This window comes from Dictyostelium discoideum (genome assembly GCF_000004695.1).
Source record: "Dictyostelium discoideum AX4 chromosome 6 chromosome, whole genome shotgun sequence".
Classification (NCBI taxonomy): domain Eukaryota; phylum Evosea; class Eumycetozoa; order Dictyosteliales; family Dictyosteliaceae; genus Dictyostelium; species Dictyostelium discoideum.
Genome location: NC_007092.3, coordinates 1435889 through 1460888, shown reverse-complemented (window position 1 = coordinate 1460888; position 25000 = coordinate 1435889). Strand labels below are relative to the sequence as shown.

Here is a 25000-nt window from a genome sequence, read left to right as displayed (position 1 = left end):
AATTTGAAAATTTACATTCAATTACAATACCAATTAATTCATTTCAAATATTATCAAACTTATCGAATGGGATTTTTCAGTTTCCAATGTATTAAATCAGATTTTGGTAATACAGATAACATCAAATCAGAATTAAATCAAATGATAAATTCAATAATTAGTTACAAGTAAATCTTTAAAGAATTTTAAAATAACATCAATTAATTCAAGAGATTCTCCAATTGAATTAAAATTCATATTTAATTTAATATAAAATAATATTTCAAATTACAATTATATTGATTAATGCTTGTATTGAATAAAAAGGTTCTTTTTATTTATTTATTTTTTATTTTAATTTCTCGGAAAGAAATGGGAGTTGAATCTGTTTCAGTTGGTGTTTAAATTGGTGATAGAGTTGGTGTTTGAGTTGGTGTTTCAGATGGTGTTTGAGTTGGTGTTTCGGTTGGTGATAGAGTTGGTGATAGTGTTGGTGATTCAGTTGGTGATCCAGTAGGTGATAGAGTTGGTGATTCAGTTGGTGATTGTGTTGGAGTTTCAGTTGGAGTTTTAGTTGGTGATAGAGTTGGAGTTTCAATTGGTGGTTCAACTTCAATGGATGAATAAGTTGCCATTGATGTTAAATAAATATCGCCTCTTGTTGTGAACGCAATATTTATTTCATCCAATGAGTTTTTGTTTTGAAATTTGAAGGTAAAGTTATTGAAAGTTGGGAAAATACTGTTGAATATTTTGAATTCTGTGATATTGTACAATTGCTATCAACTTTATTACATCCATTTTTAAATGAATTGCCTCCAAAAGAAATTTGTTGACTAGAATTTGAATTATCCATTAACCATCCTGAATAAAACTCATAGGTATTAAATACTGTAATCTCTGGAAAATCGATAATATATAAATAATTGTCTGATGATACTGATGATGGTGATGTGTTATTAACTAAAGTGACTCTAAGATTGAGTGGACCCTCTTCATTGGTAATATTTAGTGGTAAAATACAACTGTAATTAGAATTAACTTGGACAACTGTTGTATTGATTACACTTGAAGTAAAAATACATGAGATATTATCTATTGAAACTGATGACGATAAAGTTTGAATTTGGACACTGACATTAAAAAGTGAACCTGAAACGATTTGAATGGGTGCATTTGGAAGTATTGATTTTATTTCAAATTTATCTAAAGTGTTTGAATCGCTATAGTAATAGGGTGTAATTAGTGAACCATAGATTTGATTATTGAATGGTTGAATATCTGATGATGAACTGTAAATGTAAGAATCAATGATATTTGTAGTTGATGTTGAAATGTTTTTAATTGATCCATTTGAATTGATAATTGAACCAATAATATCCAATCTTTCAACGTTTCCTTCCATTTTAAAACCTTCTCCACCCTTTAAATTGTAAAAGGCAATAGCACTATTGTTTAAATTCATGTTAATGGCATGTGAAGTTTTTAAATCCCTAACTGTGAAATAGGTACTTATTGTTTTATTACCATCAGTATTGATATTTAAAAAATATTTATTTAAAGAACCATTGGAAGCTGTTGGATTGAACATTGAATCTTTAATAATAATTTCAATTGGTCTTGAATTTAATGAGCTATTATCTTGGTTAGAGTTTACAGAGTTGTTTGGAATAAAATAATAGTTGAATGCAGTTTGTTGACCAGAGAAATAATCACCATTTGAGTTTATATTTGGAGAAATTGAAAAAATACCATTACCTTGATTACCACAATCAATATTATTATTTCGTTCAACATCCCATGAAGCCAAATCGATTTTTTCAAGTAAATAAGAATTGTTTGAAGATTGAATTGAATCAGTACCATGTAGAGCGATTATATTTGAACCTGATTTACTTGAAATTAAACTGTTTGATATTTTTACATTCGAATCAAAGAAAACCAATGGTGATCTTGTTAGATCGTTTTCAACAAATGCACAACCTTCTATTGTAACATTTTTTGAGGATTCAATATACAACGAACTTCTGAATTTTTGATTTGTTCCCATTATTATATCGGTTACTACATTGGTATCATTTGGAGAGAATATTAACTTTGTATCATTATATGGTTCATTTTTGGTGAAACCTAGATTTTTAAAAAAGATATTTTTAAAATATGCATTTGATCCACCTGTTATGTAAATTGAACCTTTGGTTGCATACTCTCTCTTGTAGATATTTGTTGGGATCACAGTCTGTTGTCTATCAGTTTCAACTAATACTCTGATGATTTTGTCATTCTCTGATACTGGTGGGAAAGGGTATAAAAGATAAGAAGATAATGAAAGAATCTTTCCTACTTCATCTGTATTATATCTACAATAAAATCCTAGAGGATATAATTCTGTAAATATTTTAACTAACTTATAAACTCTATCCCATGGGTTTGGTGAAATAATTATCTCTGGAACTGGTGGACTTATCTCTATCGATGAATCATTAATACGGCTTGCTCTATATACTATTGGTTCTTTCCCAACTACTGAAATTGAACCACCCAATACAAGAATACCTGGAAAGAATCCAGAAGGATCCTTTGGTAAATCTGGATAAAATGATACTCCGGAATCATTTTCGTCATAAAATTCTATTCCTGTAGTACTTTCAAATCTTCCACCAGGAAGAACAATTATAGTATTAGCAAAAAGAAATCTATTCCCTTCAACAATAAAGGTACCCTCAATGCACACAACATGTAAAGTTACTAATGAATCTTGAAATGGAGTCCTGAATATCATTGATCTATCTATATTAATTAATTGATAGTTAGTTATTAATAATAATAATAATAATAATAATAATAATAATAATAATAATAATAATAATAATAATAATAATAATAATAATAATAATAATAATAATAATAATAATAATAATAATAATAATTATAAAAATAAAAATAAAAATAAAAATAAATATAAAAATAAAAAACAATTACTTTTTGGGATGAATATACTATTAAAGCCACCCATGTTGAAGCCTGGAAAAAAAATAGGGGCAAATTCGTTAATCCAAGGATAATCAAGAGGTCTAAGAGCATTTCTGCAAACATCAGGGTAATATAAATCTGTATCTTGAGATGATTGATATTCTGTAATAGGTGGATCCCTTTTGTGACGTATTAAATCATAATATCCAGGAGGGGTACTAATTACATCTTCTAAAAGTGATTATTTAAATATTAAAATTTCAGTAATTTTTTTTTTATTTTTTTTTTTTTTTTTTTTTTTTATTTTTTTTTTTTTTTTTAATTTTTTTTTTATTTAAGATAAAATGTAATACCTTCTGCAAATAAAAAGTGATAACAAAATATCACTAATAATATTAATTTAATTAAGATTGTTTTTATCATATTATTTAAAATTTGGTATAATGTTTTTATTATTATCCAAAAGGGTTTGTTTGATTTGATGGAAAAAAAAATAAATTGGGAAAAAAAAAAAAATTTATAGAAAAAAATATAAACTGGAAAAAAAAAATTGTAAAAAAAATTGTGTAAAAAAAATTGGAAAAAAATAAAAAAAAAAAAATCAAAAATGGTGATTTAATCCTAAGGGGGTGGAAAATAAAAAAAAAAAAAAATTTTTGGCTGATTGGCCAGCGCCGCATAAATTTCTTTTTAACACTTTTATACTGAAATTTTTACACCCAAACACCACAAATGGTAGTCTTGAAAAAAAAAAAAAAAAAAAAATAAAAAATAAAAAAATAAAAAAAAAAAAATAAAAAATTTCGCAACCAAAAAAATTTTAAAAACAGGAGGGAGGCATTTCCTAAGGGGGTCTTATATTGAAACCTGCGAATGTAACACAACCAATTTTGTATAAAAAAAAAAGGGGGAAGGGGTAGTTTCCCCATACAAATTTTTTTTTTTGAATTTCCCTAAGGGGGTAAAATCCTGTCAATGTAGCACCAATCAATTTTAAATAAAAAAAAAAATAGCGATAAATTAAAATATTTCCCCACTCCTGCTGTTGTAATATAATTATGTAATAATTAAATTGTTACAATAAAATTATGTTTTATCAAGATATTAAATTAGATACAATCTCGCTCACAAACTAAAATAATTTATGTTTATATAATTAAACTTTTCTCACCTTGGTGGGAAAAAGCCACGTGGTGAGTTTTTAATGTCGATTGAAAAACTCATAAACATAATTTTAAATCTCAAATATAAAAAGTAAAAATTTTCAACAATTAAAAAAAAAAAAAAATAAAAAAAAATAAAATTCTAAGATATTTATTTTTTTATTTATGAATTATTAATTTACTCTTTTTCTTTTTCTTTTTTTTTCTTTTTTTTTTTATATCCCACAGGTTTAATTCTTTTTTCTTTTTTTTTTTTTTCACCTTTAAGTTTTTATTTTTATTATGGTTTTTACTATTTGTTATCAAAATCAGTTTTTTTATTTCAAAATAATCTATATTCATTGAAGTTATTTTTTAATTTTTGTTTTTTTATATTGTTTATTTAATATTTATAAATCTATTTATTTAATTGTTGACTTCGAACTTTTTCTTTTTTTTTTTTTTATGAACGATACAGATAATTTCAAACGCTAATTTCAGTAGACAAAATAAAAGACACAAAATATTTATAAAAAAAAAAAAAAGTGAAAGTTTTAAAAAACAGAAAAATTATTTAAATAATATCGATTTTTGGTAACTGACTATTTTTGATAAAATTAAAAAAAATAAAAAAAAAAATGAAGAAAAGAAAAAAAGAAATATAAAATTACCCACTAAAATACCTTCGTTAATATTAAATAGGTATAAAACATATAACTGCAAAAATTTCATAACAACCAACTTTTTTTTTTTCTCAAAATATCTTTTTTTAAAAATTTTCAAAGAATTGGTGTTTTTTTTTTTTTTTGAAAATTTTTTTGATCAAAGATTTTTTTTTTTTTTTTTTTAAATATTTTTTTAATTTTTAATCAATAAAACTTTTTTTTTTTTTTTTTTTTTAATGTTTTTTTTATTTTTAGGTTAATATAAAGAATTATAAAATGTCATATGACTATAACTGTTGGGTTTGCTTTGAATTGTTCACTGAACCAGTGACATTATATTGTTCACATTCATTTTGTAAAGAATGTATAGAGAAATCATATCATATCGAACAATTATGTCCATTTTGCAGAAAAGAAATTCAAATGCCACTACCACCAATTGATAAAGAATTGAATAAAAAAATTTTAAAACTTAAAGGTTTTGATGTTGATGAAAATAATAATAACACAAATAACAATAATAACAACAACAACAACACAAGTAATAATAATAATAATAGAGATGTAGTTATGGAAGAATCTCAACCAATTAAAAAAATTACATATGGTGTAAGTAAAAATAAATAAAATTAATTATAATTTTTAATTATTATGATACTAAAAAAAAAAAATTCCAGATTTTAAATTTACCAAGTACAATTTATGCACAAATTTTTTCAGAATTTCCAGTTAAAGAGATATTAAAATTCTCATTAGTTTGTAAAGAATTTAATAAAGCAATTAATCATAAATTCTTATGGAAGATTAAATTATTCCAATTGTATGTAAAAAAAAAAAAAAAAAAATTAAAAATAATAATAATAATTTATTAATAAATTTTATTTATTTTATTCTATTTATTTTTAATAGTATTGAATTTTTTAATACAGAAAAATATGAATATGATTATAAAAAATGTTTTAAAATTTGTTATCAAAATGAAAAGAATGAGAATAAAGGAGCAGCAGGTACATTTAAGATGGTACCATTTAGAGGACATTCACAACCTATTACATCCATTCAGCATATTGGTAATGTAATGTGTACTGGTAGTGTTGATTCAACGGTAAAGGTATGGGATTTGTCATCGAAAAAAGGTACAAACACTCAAACATTTACAGGACATAGTGGAAGTGTTACATGTATTAAACAACGTCAATATTCAGTTATATCAGGTAGTGATGATTGTTCAGTTAGAGTTTGGGATTTTGAGAAAGGTGTGGAATCAAATTGTTTGAAAACTGAATCACCAATTCTATCAATTGATTATAATGTGAATATCGGGGGTGACGGTCAAATAATTGCAACTAATAAAGACACAATCCAAATTTGGGATCATAGGGATAAACAAAGTGGTGATGGTATGGTTGGGATTAGTGGTGAGGTGTTTTCCTCAAAGTTTCACTCAAACGGTCACCTATTCGTCCACACTAGTGATTATTTAGATTCATGGGATTTAAGAAGATTCGATAGACCAATACTCAGATTACCAAGCCCACAATGGTATCAACCAACTAAAGATTTCGTTTACGTTTTCTCAAATAATCGTAGTATTTTAAAATATAATATTTTAAATGGAAAGTTAATGGGATCAAAATCATTATCAAATCATTTCTCAATTGCTGGCGGCCACCAATTATTCTCGGCCACCAACGATAACGTAGCTTACAATATTGGTGATTTTAATGTCCATCTTTTAGATTCAAATTTAAATCCACTTCTTGTACTCTCAAATCATACAAATCAAATTAATAGTATCACAATTGATAATAAAAAGATTTTAACAGGTTCAAAAGATAATACTATCAAAGTATGGGATAAACAATCTGGAAATCGTTTATATTCATTACTTGGTGGTTCAAATATCGTTAATCCATCCGATCCAATTCCATTAACTCCTGGCTGTAGTTTAGTAAATTATGATAGATCTCGTATTATTGGTGTTTTCAATAATTTAGTTAGATTATATAATTTTAATTTAGATTAATCAAAAAAAAAAAAAAAAAAAAAAAAAAAAAAAAAATTAAAATAAAAAAAAAAAAAAATGTATTAATTGATAAACGAATAGTTTAGAATAAATTTAGTCAAAATTTTTAAATAAATTGTTTAATATTTTTTTTAAAAAATAATCAAAACTTAATTGATTTGTATTTTTTAATTTATTTTTTGATGTTTTTCTTTTTGCTTTTGTTTTATTTTGGTTTTGTTTTATTTTGTTTTTATTTTGGTTTTGTGGTTATTTTAGTTTTTTTTTTTTTTTTTTTTTTTTTTTTAATATTGGATTAACAAGATTGATATGTCCATCTGTGTTAATACGAGTTTTTATTTTAGTTGTTGTAATTGTTGTAGTTGTTGAAGAGGTATTTTAGATTCGAACCCTCGACGTATTTCCTCCAACTTTAAAAAAAAATGGTTCTACTGAGACTCGAACTCAGATTACAGGATTCAAAGTCCTGGGTGCTAACCAATTACACTATAAAACCGATGAAATTTTTTGTTTTAAACAGCAAATTTTATATATAATTTTTTTCTTACATATATAATTTTTGATCAAAAACTAAAAAGTGTTAGAATTCAAGAAACTAAATAATAAAATTAAATGATTTTAAAAGTGTTAGAATTTTAAATAAATTTCTTAACAGTTACTCTATTTTATAAGGAATGAGGTTGGAATACAGAAATCTTTTAAAATATATAAAACAAAGCCCCAAATAAACTTCTATTTTTGCCCAATACCTAGATTTGGTAAAAAAAAAAAAAAAAAAAAAAAAAAATAACAGTATTATATTTTATTAGATAATTTAAATTAAAAATAATAAAAATTGCATTATAAAATCAAAATCATAAATAAATCGAATATTTATTGTTATTTCCTTTAATTGATAAACTCTGATTAATAAATATTAAAAAAAAAAAAAATAAAAAAAAAAAAAAAATTAAAATTGTTAAGATCAAATTACTGTGGATTTAATTGTAAATTTTATTATTGTTAACACCATCATCTAGATCATGATCACTCAAATTATTAATATTTTAAAAAATACTTTTCACTCTAAATTTAAAATCTCCAAACTACGGAAAATAAATTTTTAAGTGATTTAAAGTTTTTTTATTTTTTTTTAAAAATTTAAGAAAAAAAATAAAATTGAAATCTAATTATAGATAAATTACTATTAATAAATGAATAGACAAACACACAAAAAAAACTCAAAAAAATCAATTTTTTAATTTTTTCCATCTTTTTGGTTTAAAAAAGTTTTTCATATATTATTATAAATGGTATCACAAATAAAATGAACACCTTAAATCTATTAAATAAAAATGGAAATTCATCATATTTTTGAAACAAAAAAAAGGATAAAGAAAAAAGGGTTTGGTCAAAAAGTTTAAAAAAAAAAAATAATAAAAAATATCCTTCCTTATTCGCACAAGTAATATAGTACTATATATTTCAGATAGAATCTCAAATTAATTTATTTTTTTCCGATTGGTGTTGGAACATAAAATTTTTTATAGCAATTGGATTTAATTAAAAAATTAATTAATTTTAATTTTTTATACAATTTGTATAAAATTAACCACTAATATAATTATATTTAATAAATTAATAAAAATTAAATTAATAAAAAATTGGGGGTTTCTGTTGTGGTAAAAATAAACCTCTCACACTCTCACACTCTCACACTCTCATTTCTCTCTCTTTCTCTCTTCATAAATTTTGTGGTATACTTATTGCAATCCAAACATTTTACCCAAAATCAAAGAATGAGAAACAATTAAAAAATTACCATTAAAACATCAAAAAAAAAAAAAAAAAAAAAAAAAAAAAAAAAAATAATTGTACAAATGCTAATAAAAATAAACAATTCAAGAATACAATTAATTAACTCCACACAAAATTCACCCAATCGCACACACCCTATGTAATAAAATAACCCACTTTTTTCAAGCGGTATCAAATCGCCATCCCACCACCATCATTAATAACATCATTACCACCAACAAAACAAATCATGTAAAAAAAAAAAAAAAAAAAGATGAATGTCACACAACAATCAAACTTAAAAAAAATATATTTATACAAATATTTTGTAGGTGCAATATTAACAATAACTTTCTGAATAAATAAATATATAAATAAATAAATGAATAGGAAAAAATAAAAAATTAAATAAAATAAAATAATAATAATAATTTTTATTATTAATATCATCATTATTAGAATTATAATGTTTTTATTCATTATATCTATTGAATAGCAACTAAAAAAAAAAAAGAAAAAAAATTTAAAAAAACAAACTCGTTCTTGCATATAACAACCATATATTTAAAATTTGTTATTGTTAATATCATCATTTTCTTTTCTTTTTTTTATTATTATTTTAATTTTATTGTTTTTTTTATTTATTTATATATTCATTTTGTTTTTTTCTTTTTTTTTTTTTTTTTTTAATTTGAAAAAATAAAAGTTTCCTAATATATTAATATTTATATCCTGCCCACCTATCCAAAAATATTTTAATTCTGTGATTCAGTATTTAGAGTGCTATAAATATATTTATATTTTTTTTTTTCAAATTTGGAATTTTTAATAAAACAACCACTAAAACCAGTGGTTTATTTTATTTTATTATTATTTTTTTTTTTTTTTTAATATATATATAAAAAATTATTTTTTTCTTTTTTTTTTTTTTTTGTTTTTATTTTTTTTTTTTTTTTATTTATTTTTTTTTTATTTCCATTTTTAAAAATAATAATAATAATAATAATAATAATAATTTTAATAATATTTTTCTAATTTTAATAATATTTTTTAATTTTAAAATTAATTTTTCATAAAATCTTTTTTTCTAAAAATATAAAAATTAATAAAAAATTTTAATTCATTCATTTTTTTAATTTAATAATTTTATAATTTTTTACAAAAACAATTTTTTACCAAAGGTTTATTTTTTTCTATTATTTTTAACAATATATTACTATTTCCATAAAATTAATTAAATATAAAGTATTTCATGTTCAAAAAAAAAAAAATTTAATGCCATACAAAAAAAAGAATTCAGAAAATTCGAATTTTTATTTTTTCAGTTGCATCAAAGATACTTAAAATAACTTCTTTGCAACCAATCAACAAAATTTCAAAAAACTTTAATATTTTCATATTTTTTTGTATTTTTTAATTTTTTTTTTTTTTCTCAAAAAATTTTTTTTTTTGATTCTCTTAATAATCCAAAAAAACAATTTTTTATTGTCATTCATCAAAAAATAATTTATTTTGTTGTTATTTTTATTTTGTTGTTACGTTAATAATATATTTGTTTTAATGTGGGTGTGTTTATTTTCGTGTTAAAATAACAATATCTGTATTTTTGTGTGTGTGTGTGTGTGGTGATACATCATTTTTCTCAATTTTTTAATTTTTTTCTTAATTTATATCATACTACCATATAAATACATCTTTTCAAATTTAATTTATCCTTTTTTTTTTTTTTTTTTTAATTTTATTATTATCTTTTTTTTTTTATTATTATTTTTTTTTTTTTTTTATGTCTATTTATTTTTAAAATAAATAAATTTTTTTTTTAATAATTTTTTTTTTATATATACTTGTAAATAGAATAAATTTTAATTATCCATAAATAATAATACCCCCTCCATTGTAAAAAAATAAGAAAAATTTTTTTTATTTATAATAACAGTCCATATCCTAAAAAAAATAAAAAAATAAAAAAAAAAAAAATAAAAAAAAAACTACCTAAACATATAAAAAATAAAAAAAAAAAACAACTCTTTATTTTCTGAACTATACATATTTTTAATAAAATAAATAAAATAAAATAAATAAATAAATAAATATTATAGTTGTAAAAAAAAAAAATTATAAATTTACTTTGAAATAAATAAATAATATAATATAATATAATAAATAAAAAAAATAAATAAAAATAAAAAAATAAAAAAATAAAAAAATGGTATCAAATGAAAATAAAAATAAAATTAAATCTCAAAGTCTACAAAATCACACACAAACCCAAAATCATACATCACAACTTTATTTATATACATCCCATAATAATTTTAAAAATATAATCAATAATCGCCAACCAAATCAAATATCTTCAAGTAATTGTAATGGGAGTGAATTTACAAAAACGAATTTTAATAAAATTAATAATAATAATAATAATAATAATATTAATAATAGTGTAAAAAATCGAATAAAGGAAATTGAAAATAATATTATAACTCAAAATAATTTTAACACCATTAATAATATAAATTTTTTTACTAAAAATAAAAAATCAAACTCACTCCCATTAATCCAAGACCCAATATCAACAAATTCTGACCCCACCTTATATTTATTTTTTAAAAAATCTGATGAATTATTAAATTATTCAAATTTATTTAACCCTACAAGTAATGAAAATAATGAAAATAATATTGATAGTAATAATAATAATAATAAAAACAATATAAACAAAGTCCACCTTCCAAGTCATAGACATAGCTTGTCATCTAACTCTGTTAAAAATATTATAAAAGAATTTGAAAATCTAAAATCTCCAAATTTATTATCAATAAATAATAATAATAATGATATTAATATTATAAATAATAATAATAATAATAATAATAATAATAATAATGATAATGATAATGAAAATAAAAATAGTAATAATTTAAATAATAATATTAATAATATTAATAATAATAATATTAATAATAATAATAATAATATAAAAAATAGTAACCTTACAAATAATGAAAATAATGAAAATATTGAAAATAATAATATTAATTTACAAATTATAAATGAAAACGACAACGGGTTAATTAAAAATTATAATCACAATATTGATATATGTTTAGTGAGTGACAATGATAATAAAAATGAAGATGATGAAAAAGATAATATAAATAATAATAGAAAAGTAAATGAAAATGTTATTGTTGATGTTGATGAAAATAAAGAATTAATGGATGAACCAATACCATCACCATATTTATCATCAAGTGATCTTAATGAATCATTATCAACATCAATTTCATCACCAATATCAACAATGGATGAGATTTCAATATCTCTTCCATCTCCAATTATTTTAAATAATGTTCTAACAAATAATGATATTCAAGAACAACAACAACAACCACAACAAGAACAAATACAAGCTGTTCAACAATCAAAACCAAATGAAATTTTAACAATTTCAGAACCTTATCCAATACCATCACCTTCATTAAAAAGACAAATTACTCCAATTCAATTAACTCCTCCAAGAAATAGATCAATTTCAATTAATATATGTTCATCACCACAACAACCTTGTTCTCCATTACCATCTCATCCAACTCCTCCATCAAGATCAACATCAATTGTATCAAATATCAATTTAAAATCAATCGAATCAATTATAAATGAAAGTTTAATAAATCAACAAAAACCAATTGACAATGAATTAAAATCAAATAAAACAATTATTAAACCAATTATTAATATCGGTACTATTAATAATAATAATAATAATAATAATAATAATAATAATAATAATAATAATAATAATAATAATATTAACAATAATAACAATACTTCTACTCCTACAACTACCACTACTACTAATAGTAATAATAGTAATAATAATCATAGTGGTAGTAAAAAAGAAGAAAATAAATTAGGAAAAATGAAAAAAATTGAAAGAATGTTAACCCCATCTTCATTATCATACTCTTACTCATCACCAACATTGCCATCACCAAGATTATATCCAGTTGTCCACCTCTATCATTATCAAATGTTAAACAACAACAACAACCACAACAACCTACCACTACTACAACAACCACAACAACAAATTGTTCTAATAATAATAATAATTATAATAATAATAATGATAATTTAATTAATAATGATGCTTTAACACCAAAATTACAAAAAAGTACATCAGCAACTTCATCATATACACCAACACAAAATAATGCAATTAGTTCATCATATCCTTCATTTAAATATTTAAAGAATTTTGATTATGATTATTTAACAATTGGTAATAATTATAGATATTCAACATTTAGTACAAGTGGTAGTTATTTTACAAATAATAATTCAAATAATTATAATATTGGTTCATCCTCATCTTCATCAGCATCAAATTATAATAGTAAATTATTAAGTAATGCATATAATTCATTGGAATCATATTTAAAATCATATTTTGATTTACATTATAACCTTTATAAAAAACAATATCAACAACAATTACAAACTATTGATTCAACAAATACAAATAATAATGGTAATGCTAATAATGGTAATAATGGTTTTTATTTACCATCACCATTACCAACACCAAGAAATATTCAACCAATAATCCCAATTACTAAAGTTGAAATTTATGAAAAATCAATTAGTGAAGTAATGAATAGATTAGTTGAGGTTTTCTTAAGATTTAATAGAAGATATGAAGAATTAATCTCAATAAATTCTTTAAACTCCTCAAATAATAATAATAATAATAATAATAATAATAATAATAATAATAATAATAATAATAATACAATCAACAATAGTAAAAATAATAGTAATGGTAGTGAAAGTAATAAAAAAGAAATTTCAAAACAATTTAATGATGTTTTAATTAATGTTTCAGAATATATTCAAGGTTTTATTCCATGTAATTCAACAATAATTAATAATGGTATTATGGTTAGTTGTGATAATCCAAAATCAAATCATGAATTTCATCATACAAAAAGAAATCAAATGATAATTGAAAAACCAACTTCATTTTTATCATGTTGGAGATTTAAAAGACAACAAAATCAATTACAACAACAAAAATTAAAACAACAACAACAACAACAACAGTCCAACTCAAATAGTAATACTAGTACTACAACTTCAAATACAAGTTCATCTACAAATAAAATTCAACAAAATAAATTTAAAGTACCATTTACAGTTAGTTGGAGTGGTGATTTTCAATCAGTTATAACATTTACAGATTTATCAAGTTTCTTAAATACAGAATTAGATAAATTATCATTTAATATGATTAACCAATATCTTGATCAAGTAAATAATTGTGATGGGAAAACTGATATAATTAATTCAACTAAAGTTTGTTTTGGTTGTTTATTATCAGTACCTTCAATTGAATGTTCACCATGTGGTCATGTAATTTGTTCATATTGTTCAATTGAACAAAATGGTAATTGTACAATTTGTCCAAAAGATTTAACTGGTGTAAATGCTATAAAAAATAATAGTAATTTAAATTATTATCATAATAATAATAATAATAATAATAATACTTATTATAATAATATTAATAATAATAATAATATTAATAACAATAACAATAGTTTAAAACCATCTATGGGAATAAGAGTACTATCATTAGATGGATGCAATAATATTGACACTTTAAATAGTATCAATAATAATAATAATATAAATAATAATTGTACCATTAATAATAATAATAATATTAATAATAATAATAATAATATTAATAATAATAATAATAATAATTTAAATAATAATAATAATAATAGTAATAATAATTTAAATAACAATAATAATAATAATTTAAATAATAATAATAATTGTAATATTAGTAGTAATTTTGGATTTAGTAAAAGTGGTATAGTTCAATGTTGTATTTTAGACGAAATTGAAAAACAACTTTATGGGATACCAATTAGTGAATTATTTGATTATGTTATTGGATCATCAAGTGGTGGTATAACTTTGTTAGCATTGGCCGCTAATAAAACACCAAATCAAACAATTGATCTATTTGAAAAACTATCAAGAAAAGTATTTAAATCAAATAGTCCAATTAAAATTAATAATTATCTATTTTCAAAAAAGAATAAATATAAATCTGATAAATTTACAAAAGTATTACAACATGAATTTAATAATTCTCATATTCATAGATACTCATTAAATAATAATCAAATTAATAATCAAAATAATCAAATTAATCAAAATAATAATCATAATAATAATAATCATTATCATCATGTTCATAATTTTCTTCATAATAATAATCATAACAATAATAATAATAATAATAATAATAATAATATTTTTATAAATTCAAATATTAAAGTTGCAGTGGTATCATGTTTAGAAGAAAATATAATTAAAACTACAAATGTTGTTGGTGGTGTTAACAATTCAAATAATCGATCATCAATTAAATTAACACCATGTATATTTTCAATTGGTTCAAATTATAATAAAATTCCAACAGTTGATGGAATAAAAGAAATTAAAAATTCATCAATATCAGATGCTGCCGCTGCAACTACTGCAATACCAACTTTATTTCCATCATATAAATTTGGAAATGAGAAATTTAGAGATGGTGGTAATTTAACAAATAATCCATGTAAATTAGCATTAGAAGAGATTAAAACAATTTGGCCACATAATAATATTGATTTATTTTCATCAATTGGTAGTAGTAATAATACACTTTTAAATAATATTAATAATATTAATAATAATAACAGTAATAATAATATTATTGATAATAATAATAATAATAATTTTGATAATTGTGGTGATTTATTTAATGAAATGGTAAATTCATATCAAAATAATAATAAATCAACAACATTATTTAATAGATTAAATGTTGAATTGAAACCACAAACAATATTAGCAAGTTCAATTATTGATGAAAATTTAAAATCATTATTAAAGAGTGATGTTAGATCATATTTATTAAATAATCAATTATTTAATTCGATGTGTAGTAGACTATTATCATCTCTATTTTATTTAGATGATTTATATTTAGATAATACTAGTATCACTGGTATAAATCAAATTAGTGGTGTTATTAAATGTAGATTAACAACAAATAAAAATTTACCAACTCAAATTGTAAATCAATTAAATGTTAAAAGTTTCACCGTTGGTCAAGGTGGTGATGACCTTGAATTATTAGAGGTCAATATGTTACCCTTTTCAATTCCATTCAAAATTACAACTTCAAATAATGAAATCGATATAAAATGTAATTTGGTTGGTTTAAATGGAAAATCAGGTTCAAATAATACCTCAATTTCAGGTTGTCCTTTTAATTTATTAAATAATAAATTATATTTTAAATAAATTTTTAAAATTATTATATTTTTTTTTTAAAAAAAAAAAAGAAAAAAAGATTTACTAGATATAAATCTTAATTTTTTAATAATTGTTATTGTTTAATTAATTTATTTATTTTATAATTATTACTTTTTTTTTTTTTTTTTTTTTTTTTTTTTTTTTTTTATAATACATTTTGAATGGAAAGATAAATAAAAAAAATAGCAATAAATAATTAATAATTAATAATAAAAAAAATAATAATAAATAAAAATAATAAATTCCTTTAGTTTAGGAACTCGATAAAAGATAAGAATTTTTGAATAATTGCAATGAAATTAATATTAATTTTTTTTTTTTTTTTTTTATTTTAAAAAAAATGTGAACCACCAAAATTAAAATAAATAATATTTCTGTTTTTTAATTACACCTTAGTTTATCATATATTTGCACCCACTAAAAAAAAAAAAAAAATATTTAAAAATTAAAATAAAAATAAAAAAAAAAAATAAAAAAAAGATTTTTTTTTTTTTTTTTTTTTTCCTTTTGTTTTTTTTAATTTAAAAAAAAAAAAAAAAAAAAAAAAGGTATCATTAAAGTTTTTTTTTTAAAAAAGCAAGCTACTTCCCAAAAAAATGAGTAGTGACAATAATAATGACCCTTTTGACTTGAACGAAGATGGCCATGATTACTTTAATAGAGTATCTACTACCACTTCTCCAAATAGACAATCAATAAATTCTTCACCAAAACAGTCCTCACCAAAATCGACAAATAATAATGATGATAAAAATAATATAATTTTAGATTTAAATGATAATAATAATGATAATAATAATACTAATAACTATAATGACGAAGATATTGATGTTGATAATAAAAACAAATTTGAAAACAAAGATAATACATATAATAGCAATGGTGGTAGTAATAATAAAAATAAAAATAAAAAAAAAGATAATAAAAGTAATAATAGTAGTGATAATGAAGAGGCAGATGAAAATACATCTTTAATAAGTGACAGCGAACCACTATTAAATAAAAAAGAAAAAGATGATGAACAAATCGAAATTGAAAATTTAGATGGTGAAGATTATGATGATGAAGTTTCATTACAAGATTTCTCTTCAATGATTGTTTCTATAATTGTATGTAATCTTTCTTTTATACCATTAATTTAAAATATATAGATATACACTAATTAAATATTATAAATCAAAGATACCAGTTTCAATTACTATGATGGCAGTTGTATTTTTTGTAAAATATTTAAATAATCAAACTTTGTATGCATCAACACTTAGTTACACTATAGCTGGTGGCAGTAGTGGTGGAGGTAGTGGTGCTGATAGTATAACTGGTAATTCATTTGTAGATTCATTAATTGTTGCAGGTATTGTATTGGGTATGATTATTGTAACTACGGTTGCATTTGTATTACTTTATAAATATAGGTGTTTAAAGATACTATATGGTTGGTTATTTTTATCAGTTGGTATGATGTTAGGTTCATTCGGTACAACATTCTTTCAAGCAATGTTATCTGCCGCAAATTTACCATTGGATTATATTACTTTTGCATTCTTAATATTCAACTTCACAGTTTGTGGTATCATTGGTGTTTTCTGGTATGCTCATCAATATGTCAACCAATTGTATCTAGTGATCATCTCGGTGTTGATGGCAATTTCATTGACTAGATTACCACAATGGACTATTTTCACTCTATTGGTAATCGTTGCAATCTATGATCTCTTTGCTGTACTTTGCCCACGTGGACCTTTGAAGGTATTGGTTGAACTCTCTCAAGAACGTAATGAAAATATTCCTGCTCTCGTCTATGAAACTGGTAAAGGCTCTGATAGTAATTTAAAACTTGGTCTTGGTGATTTCATCTTTTATAGTTTATTAATAAGTAGAGCTGCTTTAGTTCATATGAGTTGTGTTTTTTCAACTTTTATTGCAATTTTAACTGTAATCTATTTCTTTTTTTTTTTTTTATAAAAAATAATAATAATAATAATAATAATAATAATAATAATAATAATAATAATAATAATAATAATAATAATAATAATAATAATAATAATAATAATAATAATAATAATACTAACCTTTAGTTATATCTTTATCTTTATATTAAAAAAAAAAAAAAACCAGGGTTTATTTTTAACATTGCTCTGTTTAGCAATCTTTAAAAAAGCATTACCTGCTTTACCAATTTCAATCTTTTTGGGAATATTATTTTACTATCTTTCAAATAACTTCTTAACTCCATTCATTGAAGCTTTAACTTTATCACAAATATTTGTTTAGATAAAAAAAAAAAAAAAAAACAGTAATAATAATAATATCTTCATTTTTTAAAAAAAAAAAAAAAAAAACTATTTATTTGTAATTATAATAAAATTTATTCATTTTTTAATTAATCAAATATTTATTTACATGGTATATATATATATATATATATATATATATATATATATATATTTATTGGGTATTTTTTTTTTTTTTGTAATATTAATATATGTTTACAATTCCCTTTTTTTTTTTTTTTTTTTTTTTTTTTTTTTTTTTTTTTTATTCCTCATTGGTGCCAATATCATTTTGAACATCAGAATAAATACTACTATTACTTCCACTGCTATTTAACATTGATTCAACATCACCACTCATCACTACACTACTTGAATTTGAATTAATTCTTTGATGGCCATTATTATTTACATTATTACTATTATTATTATTTCTATTTAAATTTGATTGATGAATTAATGCTTGTTTATGTTCTCTTAATTCTTTAATAAATAAATCTTCATGGTATTTAAAATATCTTGAATATTCCTGTGATCTTAATTTTGCCTTTTGTTCTGATAGATTACCTATAATTGGTAATTTATATATTGTTGAATTACCATAGCCTATTTATTATTATTTTTATTATTATTATTATAAATAATTTTTTTTTTTTTTTTTTTTTTTTTTTTTTTTTTAATTAGTTTTAAAATTAATAATCATAATTAAAAATTAAAAAAAATAGAAATAACCTACCTCCAAATGAAACTTTTAAAAACATAAATATTGTAAATAATAGGTATAAAGACCATAAAATAATTGATAATATATCTGACCATATTAATAAAAATTGAAATCCTATTACACCCATTGAAATATAAAATGATTGATACGCATGAAATTGAATATATACACTTTTTTTTTGGTTAATTAAAACAATTGCCGCTCCAATAAATGTTATATATGAAAGTGAACTTATAAATTTTTTATATTTTATAAATCTATTCATATAATTTAATAATTTTTTTTTTTTTTTTTTTTTTTTAATAATAAATAATTATTGTTAGTATAAAATGAACGATTTCTTTGTTTCTTATTAAAAAATAAAAATAAATTAAATTAACAAACGCACTCTGGTGAAGAATCATCATCTATATCATTAATTTGAGAAATTTCATTATTTCCAAGTAAAGTTTTATTTAAATTATCATTTGATGTTGTATTACTAATTTGGCTGTATCCACTTTTATTAATATCAATATTATTACTATTATTATTATTATTAATTGTGTCCATATTTATAACTATACTGTCATTATTATTATTATTATTATTATTATTATTATTATTATTATTATTATTATTATTATTATTATTATTATTATTATTACCACTATTAACCATTGATAGCATTTCCCTTCTAATATTATTTAAATAAGAATTGGTTGATCCATTAGTTTTAATCTCATTTGAAATTGATATAAATTCTGGGTAAATTGTTGTTGGTTCATCTTTGTTCATATTGTTATCGTTATTATGGTGGTTTTGATTATTATTGTACATTTTTTTTTTTTATCTGGGTAGGGATAAAATTTTTAAAAATTGTGTGTTTAAAATAATAAAAAAAATAAAATAAAAAATAAATGAAAAATAAAAAATAATTATAATAATAATAATGATAATAATAAACTACCCAAATAATTATTAATGAGGTAAAAAAAAAATATATTTGATTTTTATTTTTTTATTTTTTAATTAATTTTTATTTTATTTTTTGTTATTAATTTATTTTATTTTTTATTTTTTTTTTATTTTCTTTTTTTTTTTCCTTACATCAAAAAAGAAAAAAAAAAAAAAATGATGAGTTTTGTTGCCATTAACTTTTTTTTCAAATAAAAAATCTAACTTTTAAAAAAAAAAAAAATAACAATTTAAAATTAAAAAAAAAATATATTTTAGCGTAACCTTATTTCAATAACACTGTTTTGATAGGTATGAACATCTGAATCCTCGCGAAATGAAATAATGTCCCTTGATATTATATAAGGAAATAAATAAAATGTCAAAAAAAAAAAAAAAATAAAAAAAATAAAAAAACAAAAAAATAAAAAAATAAATAAACCAATAAATAAAAAAAATAAAAAAACAAAAAAAATAAACAAATAAATAAATAAATAAATAAATAAATTAATTAATAAATAAATAAATAAATAAATATATAAATAAATTAATAAATAAATAAAACAGATTTTACAATATTATTACTTTTTTTTTTTTTTTTTTTTTATTATTATTTTTGTATTTATTATATATATCATTTTTTTTTATGTATTTTTTTAAATTAAAAGTACCTTATAGGGATAAGTTTTTTTTTTTTTTTTTTTTTTTAAAAGTTATTATTTTTTTTTTTTTTTTTAAAAAATTATATTTAAATAAAATTTGTTTAATCACTTGATTCAATTGCACTGGCACCAGAAACGATTTCAATTAATTCAGAGGTAATCATAGCTTGACGAGCTCTGTTATATTGGAGACCGAGAGCTTGAGAAATAGATTCACCATTCTTTGAAGCGTTATCCATAGCAACCATACGAGCAGCCATTTCAGAGGCTCTGTTTTGATATAAACCAGTCCATAAGGATGAGGCTAAATAAAATTCAGAGAGATCTTTCATGGTGGCAGCACGATCTTCAGAGGTAGTATATTCGTAGAATTTATCACGATTTAATTCGAGGAGATTGAAACCTGGAATGAATTGACGATCGACACTGTATGAGAGGGCATTTTTGAATTTGTTGTAAACGACGAGAGCAGAGTCATAATTTGGTACTTTGCTAATGATTTCATTTAAGAAAAGTAAAACTTCTGGGAAACTGTAATCTGCTTTACCAAAATCACGACCATTTATCAAAAATTGATTTGGGAAATCGGCAACGATTGGTGCAACACCTTTCAAACCAGTGGTTGAAACTAAAATCTCTTGTTTGGCATCATCTTTGAGGAGGGCTTTAATGGTTTTGATGATTTGATGATTAACTGGACCACACATACCAGTATCGGTGGTGATGGCAATTAAAAGTTGTTTATTTGATCTATCTTCAATTGGTTCAGTGGCGGTGTTGAATGCATCAGCAGTTTCTACTACACCTAAAACTTTTTGTGGACCAACACTGTATGGACCTGATTCTTCTGCTTTCTTTTCTGCACTACGTAATTTTGATGAAGCTACCATATGTAAAGTTTTGGTAAGTTTAGAAATGGTTTTAACAGTACCTAAACGAATCTTAACTATATTATTTTAAATTATTTTTAATTATTATTATTAATTGATTTATATTTTCATTAATTTGAATCATGAATTAAATAAATAAAAAGTATTAATATCAATTTTTTATAAAAGATATCATTATTTTTATTGTAATATAGTGTATAATCGTTGTCATTTTCATCATCAACTACCACACCACAACCACAACCACAACCACAACCACAACCACAACCACAACCACAACCACACCATAATGATTATTACTACCACTTTTCAATAAAATATAAATACTTGATTATCATTGTATAAAGCTATAATTTCTCCATTAATTTGAGTGCTATTTTTTAAAAAAAATTTTTTTTAAATTTGAAAAATTTTGATGAAATTTTTGGAATTCTTTGTTTTTTATCAATATTGACAATTTGACTATTCGTATCTAAAATTAGTGATTGATCTATATGTTATTATGTAATTATATTCTTGTATAACTATTGCTTTTCTTTTTTTTTTTTTATCTTGATTTTTTTTTTTTTTTTTTTTTTTGATGTTTGTTCACACTGGGGTTGTTTTTTTTTTTTTTTTTTTTTTTAATGTGGCAATGGTAGTTGTGACAATTTGTTTGATTACACTATGAATGATTAAGTTTTATTTTTTTCATTTTTTTTTTATTTTTGTAAATAAAAATAAAATGAAAAAAAATAAAATAAAACAAAATAATAAAAAAAAAAAAAAAAAAGTGATCAAAAGATTCTTTTATTTTATTTTATTTTTTATTTTTTTTTATTATTTTATTTATTATTATTATTATTATTTTTTTTTTTATATATGTTTACATACGATCCTTTAAGGTGGCCATATTACGTTGGTTGGCTGGTGAAGCCAAAACAACAAATAACTTTGATGCTGAGTTCATTTTATATAAACGAATAGAGTTGTTGTACAGAAAATAATAATAATAAAAAATTGAAAAAAAAAAATAAAAAATTTTGAAAAAAAAAAAAAAAATTAAAAAAAAAAAAAATTTAAAAAAAATAAAATTTTTTTTTGCTTTGGAATTTTTTTTTTTTTTCCGAAATTCAAAATTTTTTTTTTTTTCACTGCCACACTTTTAATCAAATAAAGAAAATAACACTTAATTTGGTAATTTTTAATTTCAATTTTATTTTTTTTTATTTTTTTTATTTTTTCTATTAATTTATTTTCACAAAAACCATCAAAAATATTCAAAATTGCTTAAACACAAGACATATAAATTATTCAAAACTTACATTCAAACACCCAGTTTGTCAGTGGTTTTTGGAATTAATTTAGTGGAAAAAAAAAAATCAAAAAAAAAATAAGAAATTAAAAAAAATAATATAAAAGCAATAATAAACTTTAAAGCAATTTGTATTTTTTTATTCTTTATTTATTTTTTTTTTTTTTATTTTGTAGAAATATTTTTGTTGGGTTGGATCTTCTATTTATAAATATCTGTTTTATACCTATCAATAATAATTGAAATTATTTGGTATAAAAATAAATGTTAGTTTTTTTTTTTTTTTTTTTTTTTTTTGGTTTTAACATATTATTAGTCATATCAAAAATAAGACCATTTGGAATATCTTTAACCGAGTTGAATGATTTTGAGAATTAGATATTCTAAATATTTTATTTTAATAATTAAAAAAAAAAATAAATAAATAAAAAAAATAAATAAATAAAAAAAAAAAAAAAAAATAAAAAAAATAAAATAAATAAAAAAAAAATATCTTACAAGTTTGGGTTATATTTCGCTTGAATTTATGGAATGCATATATTTTTTAAATTAATAATAAAAGAACAGGGTAATAATTATTGTTGGCACCCCCAAAAAAATAGTAAAATGAAAAAATAATAATAGGAAAAGACTAAAAAAAGAAAAATAAATATAAATAAAAAAAATAAAAATAATAATAATAACAAAAATTAAAAATAAAAATAAAAATAAAAAAAAAAAAAAAAAAAAAAAAAAAAAAAAATATTTTTATTTTTTTTTTTTGGTTTTTTTAAATTAAAATTTTTTTTTTCCTTTTTTTTTTTTTTTTCCAAAAAAGTTACTTAATTACTCAGTTAGTTACTTAAGTTAAAAAAAAATTTTTTATTTTTTTTTTTACTCAAATTTCCCTTTTTTTTTTTTTTTCGTTTTGGGCTTTTTAAATAAAAACAAAAAATTTTTTTTTTTTTAAAAAATTAAAATTAAAAAAAAAAATAAAAATAAAAAAAAGTTTATACACAGGAAACACACACACACCTATGTTTTGTATTGTATATTATAAATATAATTATTATTATTTTTTATTAAAATTTAAACAGCAATAATAATAATATATATAAAATAAAAAAAAAAAACAAAAAAAAAAAAAAATGGAAACATTAAAAGAGGAAGAACAATTCCGAAATTTCGATACTCCATTATTAAATACACCACATCATTTAAAAGAAGAAACACAAATACAACAAAAAGAACGAGAACAACAACAGCAGCAACAACAACAGCTACAACAACAATTACAATTACAAAATGAAAGAGAAAATCGAAATCACAATATAACAGAAGAGTTAAATAAAATACCGAGTAGTAATAATTCATCTAATAGTAGTTCACCTAATCCATTATCTATATCAGTATCATCATCACTCGGTTCAGCATCTTCAATTCATTTAACACCACAAGGTACAATTGGTAATTATTTGGTTATAAAAACAATTGGTAGAGGTCAATTTGGTAAAGTTAAATTAGGTTACCATAAGAAAATACCAAATGAAAAAGTAAAAATTTTATCAATATTATTTTATTTTATTATTATTTGTTTTTTTTTTTTGAAAAAATAAAATTGAAATATAATTATTAATATTAATTTAATAATAATAAAGGTTGCAATTAAAATTATAAATAAAGGTAAATTAGATCCAGAAACATTAAAAATGGTACAAAGAGAAGTTAGAATTATGAAATTATTACATCATCCAAATATAATTAGATTATATGAAGTTATTGAAACTAGTAGAGCATTATATTTGATAATGGAATATGCAGGGGAGGGAGAGGTAATGGATTTTATGATTGCACATGGAGTATTAACAGAATCACAAGCACGTACTTTTTTCACACAAATCGTATCAGCCATCAACTATTGTCATAGCAAGAGGGCGGTACATAGGGATTTAAAGCCCGAGAATTTATTATTAGATTGCAATAGACAGATTAAGATCATCGATTTCGGGTTATCAAATGTTTTCACACCTGGTAGTTATTTGAAAACTTTCTGTGGTTCACCAACTTATGCATCACCCGAACTTATTCTACGTAAAGAATACAATGGTCCTTCGGTGGATGTTTGGAGTATGGGCGTGGTGTTGTTTGTGTTGGTCACTGGTTATCTACCATTCGATGGTGATAACTATGTGGAACTATTTCAAAAGATATTGGCAGGTAATTATACAATACCCTCTTATTTAACTCATGAATGTAAATCATTAATCTCAAGAATGTTGGTTGTTGATCCAGATA

General features: G+C 20.9%; 9 protein-coding genes and 1 non-coding gene across 10 annotated transcripts in view; 4 read left to right on the top strand and 6 right to left on the bottom strand.

The window, feature by feature from the left end:
• Nucleotides 1-380: 380 nt before the first annotated feature.
• On the bottom strand, nucleotides 381-614 carry DDB_G0292316 (hypothetical protein; the record flags this gene model as incomplete). The annotated part of the gene is made up of 1 exon (XM_629697.1): nucleotides 381-614. The coding sequence occupies one exon, from the start codon at nucleotides 612-614 to the stop codon at nucleotides 381-383; it is 234 nt and encodes a 77-aa protein (XP_629699.1).
• A 41-nt stretch (nucleotides 615-655) lies between these two features.
• On the bottom strand, nucleotides 656-3375 carry gdt7 (hypothetical protein; the record flags this gene model as incomplete). The annotated part of the gene is made up of 3 exons (XM_629696.1): nucleotides 656-2769; nucleotides 2962-3183; nucleotides 3306-3375. 3 exons carry the CDS (start codon nucleotides 3373-3375, stop codon nucleotides 656-658), a joined length of 2406 nt encoding a protein of 801 aa, XP_629698.1.
• A 1660-nt stretch (nucleotides 3376-5035) lies between these two features.
• On the top strand, nucleotides 5036-6785 carry DDB_G0292312 (hypothetical protein; the record flags this gene model as incomplete). Its single annotated transcript, XM_629695.1, has 3 exons — nucleotides 5036-5368; nucleotides 5437-5579; nucleotides 5669-6785. 3 exons carry the CDS (start codon nucleotides 5036-5038, stop codon nucleotides 6783-6785), a joined length of 1593 nt encoding a protein of 530 aa, XP_629697.1.
• A 423-nt stretch (nucleotides 6786-7208) lies between these two features.
• On the bottom strand, nucleotides 7209-7281 carry tRNA-Gln-UUG-13. Its single transcript has one exon. It is a non-coding gene; the product is annotated as a tRNA-Gln (tRNA).
• A 3486-nt stretch (nucleotides 7282-10767) lies between these two features.
• Nucleotides 10768-15932, top strand: DDB_G0292340 (patatin family protein; the record flags this gene model as incomplete). The annotated part of the gene is made up of 2 exons (XM_629692.1): nucleotides 10768-12596; nucleotides 12740-15932. 2 exons carry the CDS (start codon nucleotides 10768-10770, stop codon nucleotides 15930-15932), a joined length of 5022 nt encoding a protein of 1673 aa, XP_629694.1.
• Nucleotides 15933-16540: 608 nt separating this feature from the next.
• psenB (presenilin family protein) lies at nucleotides 16541-18221 on the top strand (the record flags this gene model as incomplete). Its single annotated transcript, XM_629691.1, has 3 exons — nucleotides 16541-17053; nucleotides 17127-17879; nucleotides 18066-18221. 3 exons carry the CDS (start codon nucleotides 16541-16543, stop codon nucleotides 18219-18221), a joined length of 1422 nt encoding a protein of 473 aa, XP_629693.1.
• A 264-nt stretch (nucleotides 18222-18485) lies between these two features.
• DDB_G0292342 (hypothetical protein) lies at nucleotides 18486-19071 on the bottom strand (the record flags this gene model as incomplete). The annotated part of the gene is made up of 2 exons (XM_629690.1): nucleotides 18486-18826; nucleotides 18957-19071. 2 exons carry the CDS (start codon nucleotides 19069-19071, stop codon nucleotides 18486-18488), a joined length of 456 nt encoding a protein of 151 aa, XP_629692.1.
• Nucleotides 19072-19214: 143 nt separating this feature from the next.
• On the bottom strand, nucleotides 19215-19763 carry DDB_G0292308 (hypothetical protein; the record flags this gene model as incomplete). Its single annotated transcript, XM_629689.1, has 2 exons — nucleotides 19215-19292; nucleotides 19329-19763. The coding sequence occupies 2 exons, from the start codon at nucleotides 19761-19763 to the stop codon at nucleotides 19215-19217; spliced, it is 513 nt and encodes a 170-aa protein (XP_629691.1).
• An 880-nt stretch (nucleotides 19764-20643) lies between these two features.
• atp5C1 (ATP synthase gamma chain) lies at nucleotides 20644-22381 on the bottom strand (the record flags this gene model as incomplete). The annotated part of the gene is made up of 2 exons (XM_629688.1): nucleotides 20644-21488; nucleotides 22306-22381. The coding sequence occupies 2 exons, from the start codon at nucleotides 22379-22381 to the stop codon at nucleotides 20644-20646; spliced, it is 921 nt and encodes a 306-aa protein (XP_629690.1).
• A 1472-nt stretch (nucleotides 22382-23853) lies between these two features.
• Nucleotides 23854-25000, top strand: part of mrkA (CAMKL family protein kinase) — a gene marked incomplete at both ends in the record, with an annotated part of 3288 nt that continues 2141 nt past the window's right edge. Inside the window, 2 exons of the mRNA XM_629687.1 lie at nucleotides 23854-24258; nucleotides 24364-25000. The exon at nucleotides 24364-25000 is cut by the window's right edge and continues 2141 nt beyond it. Of these exons, the coding sequence (XP_629689.1) occupies nucleotides 23854-24258; nucleotides 24364-25000 (1042 nt within the window). The remainder of the gene's footprint in view (nucleotides 24259-24363) is intronic.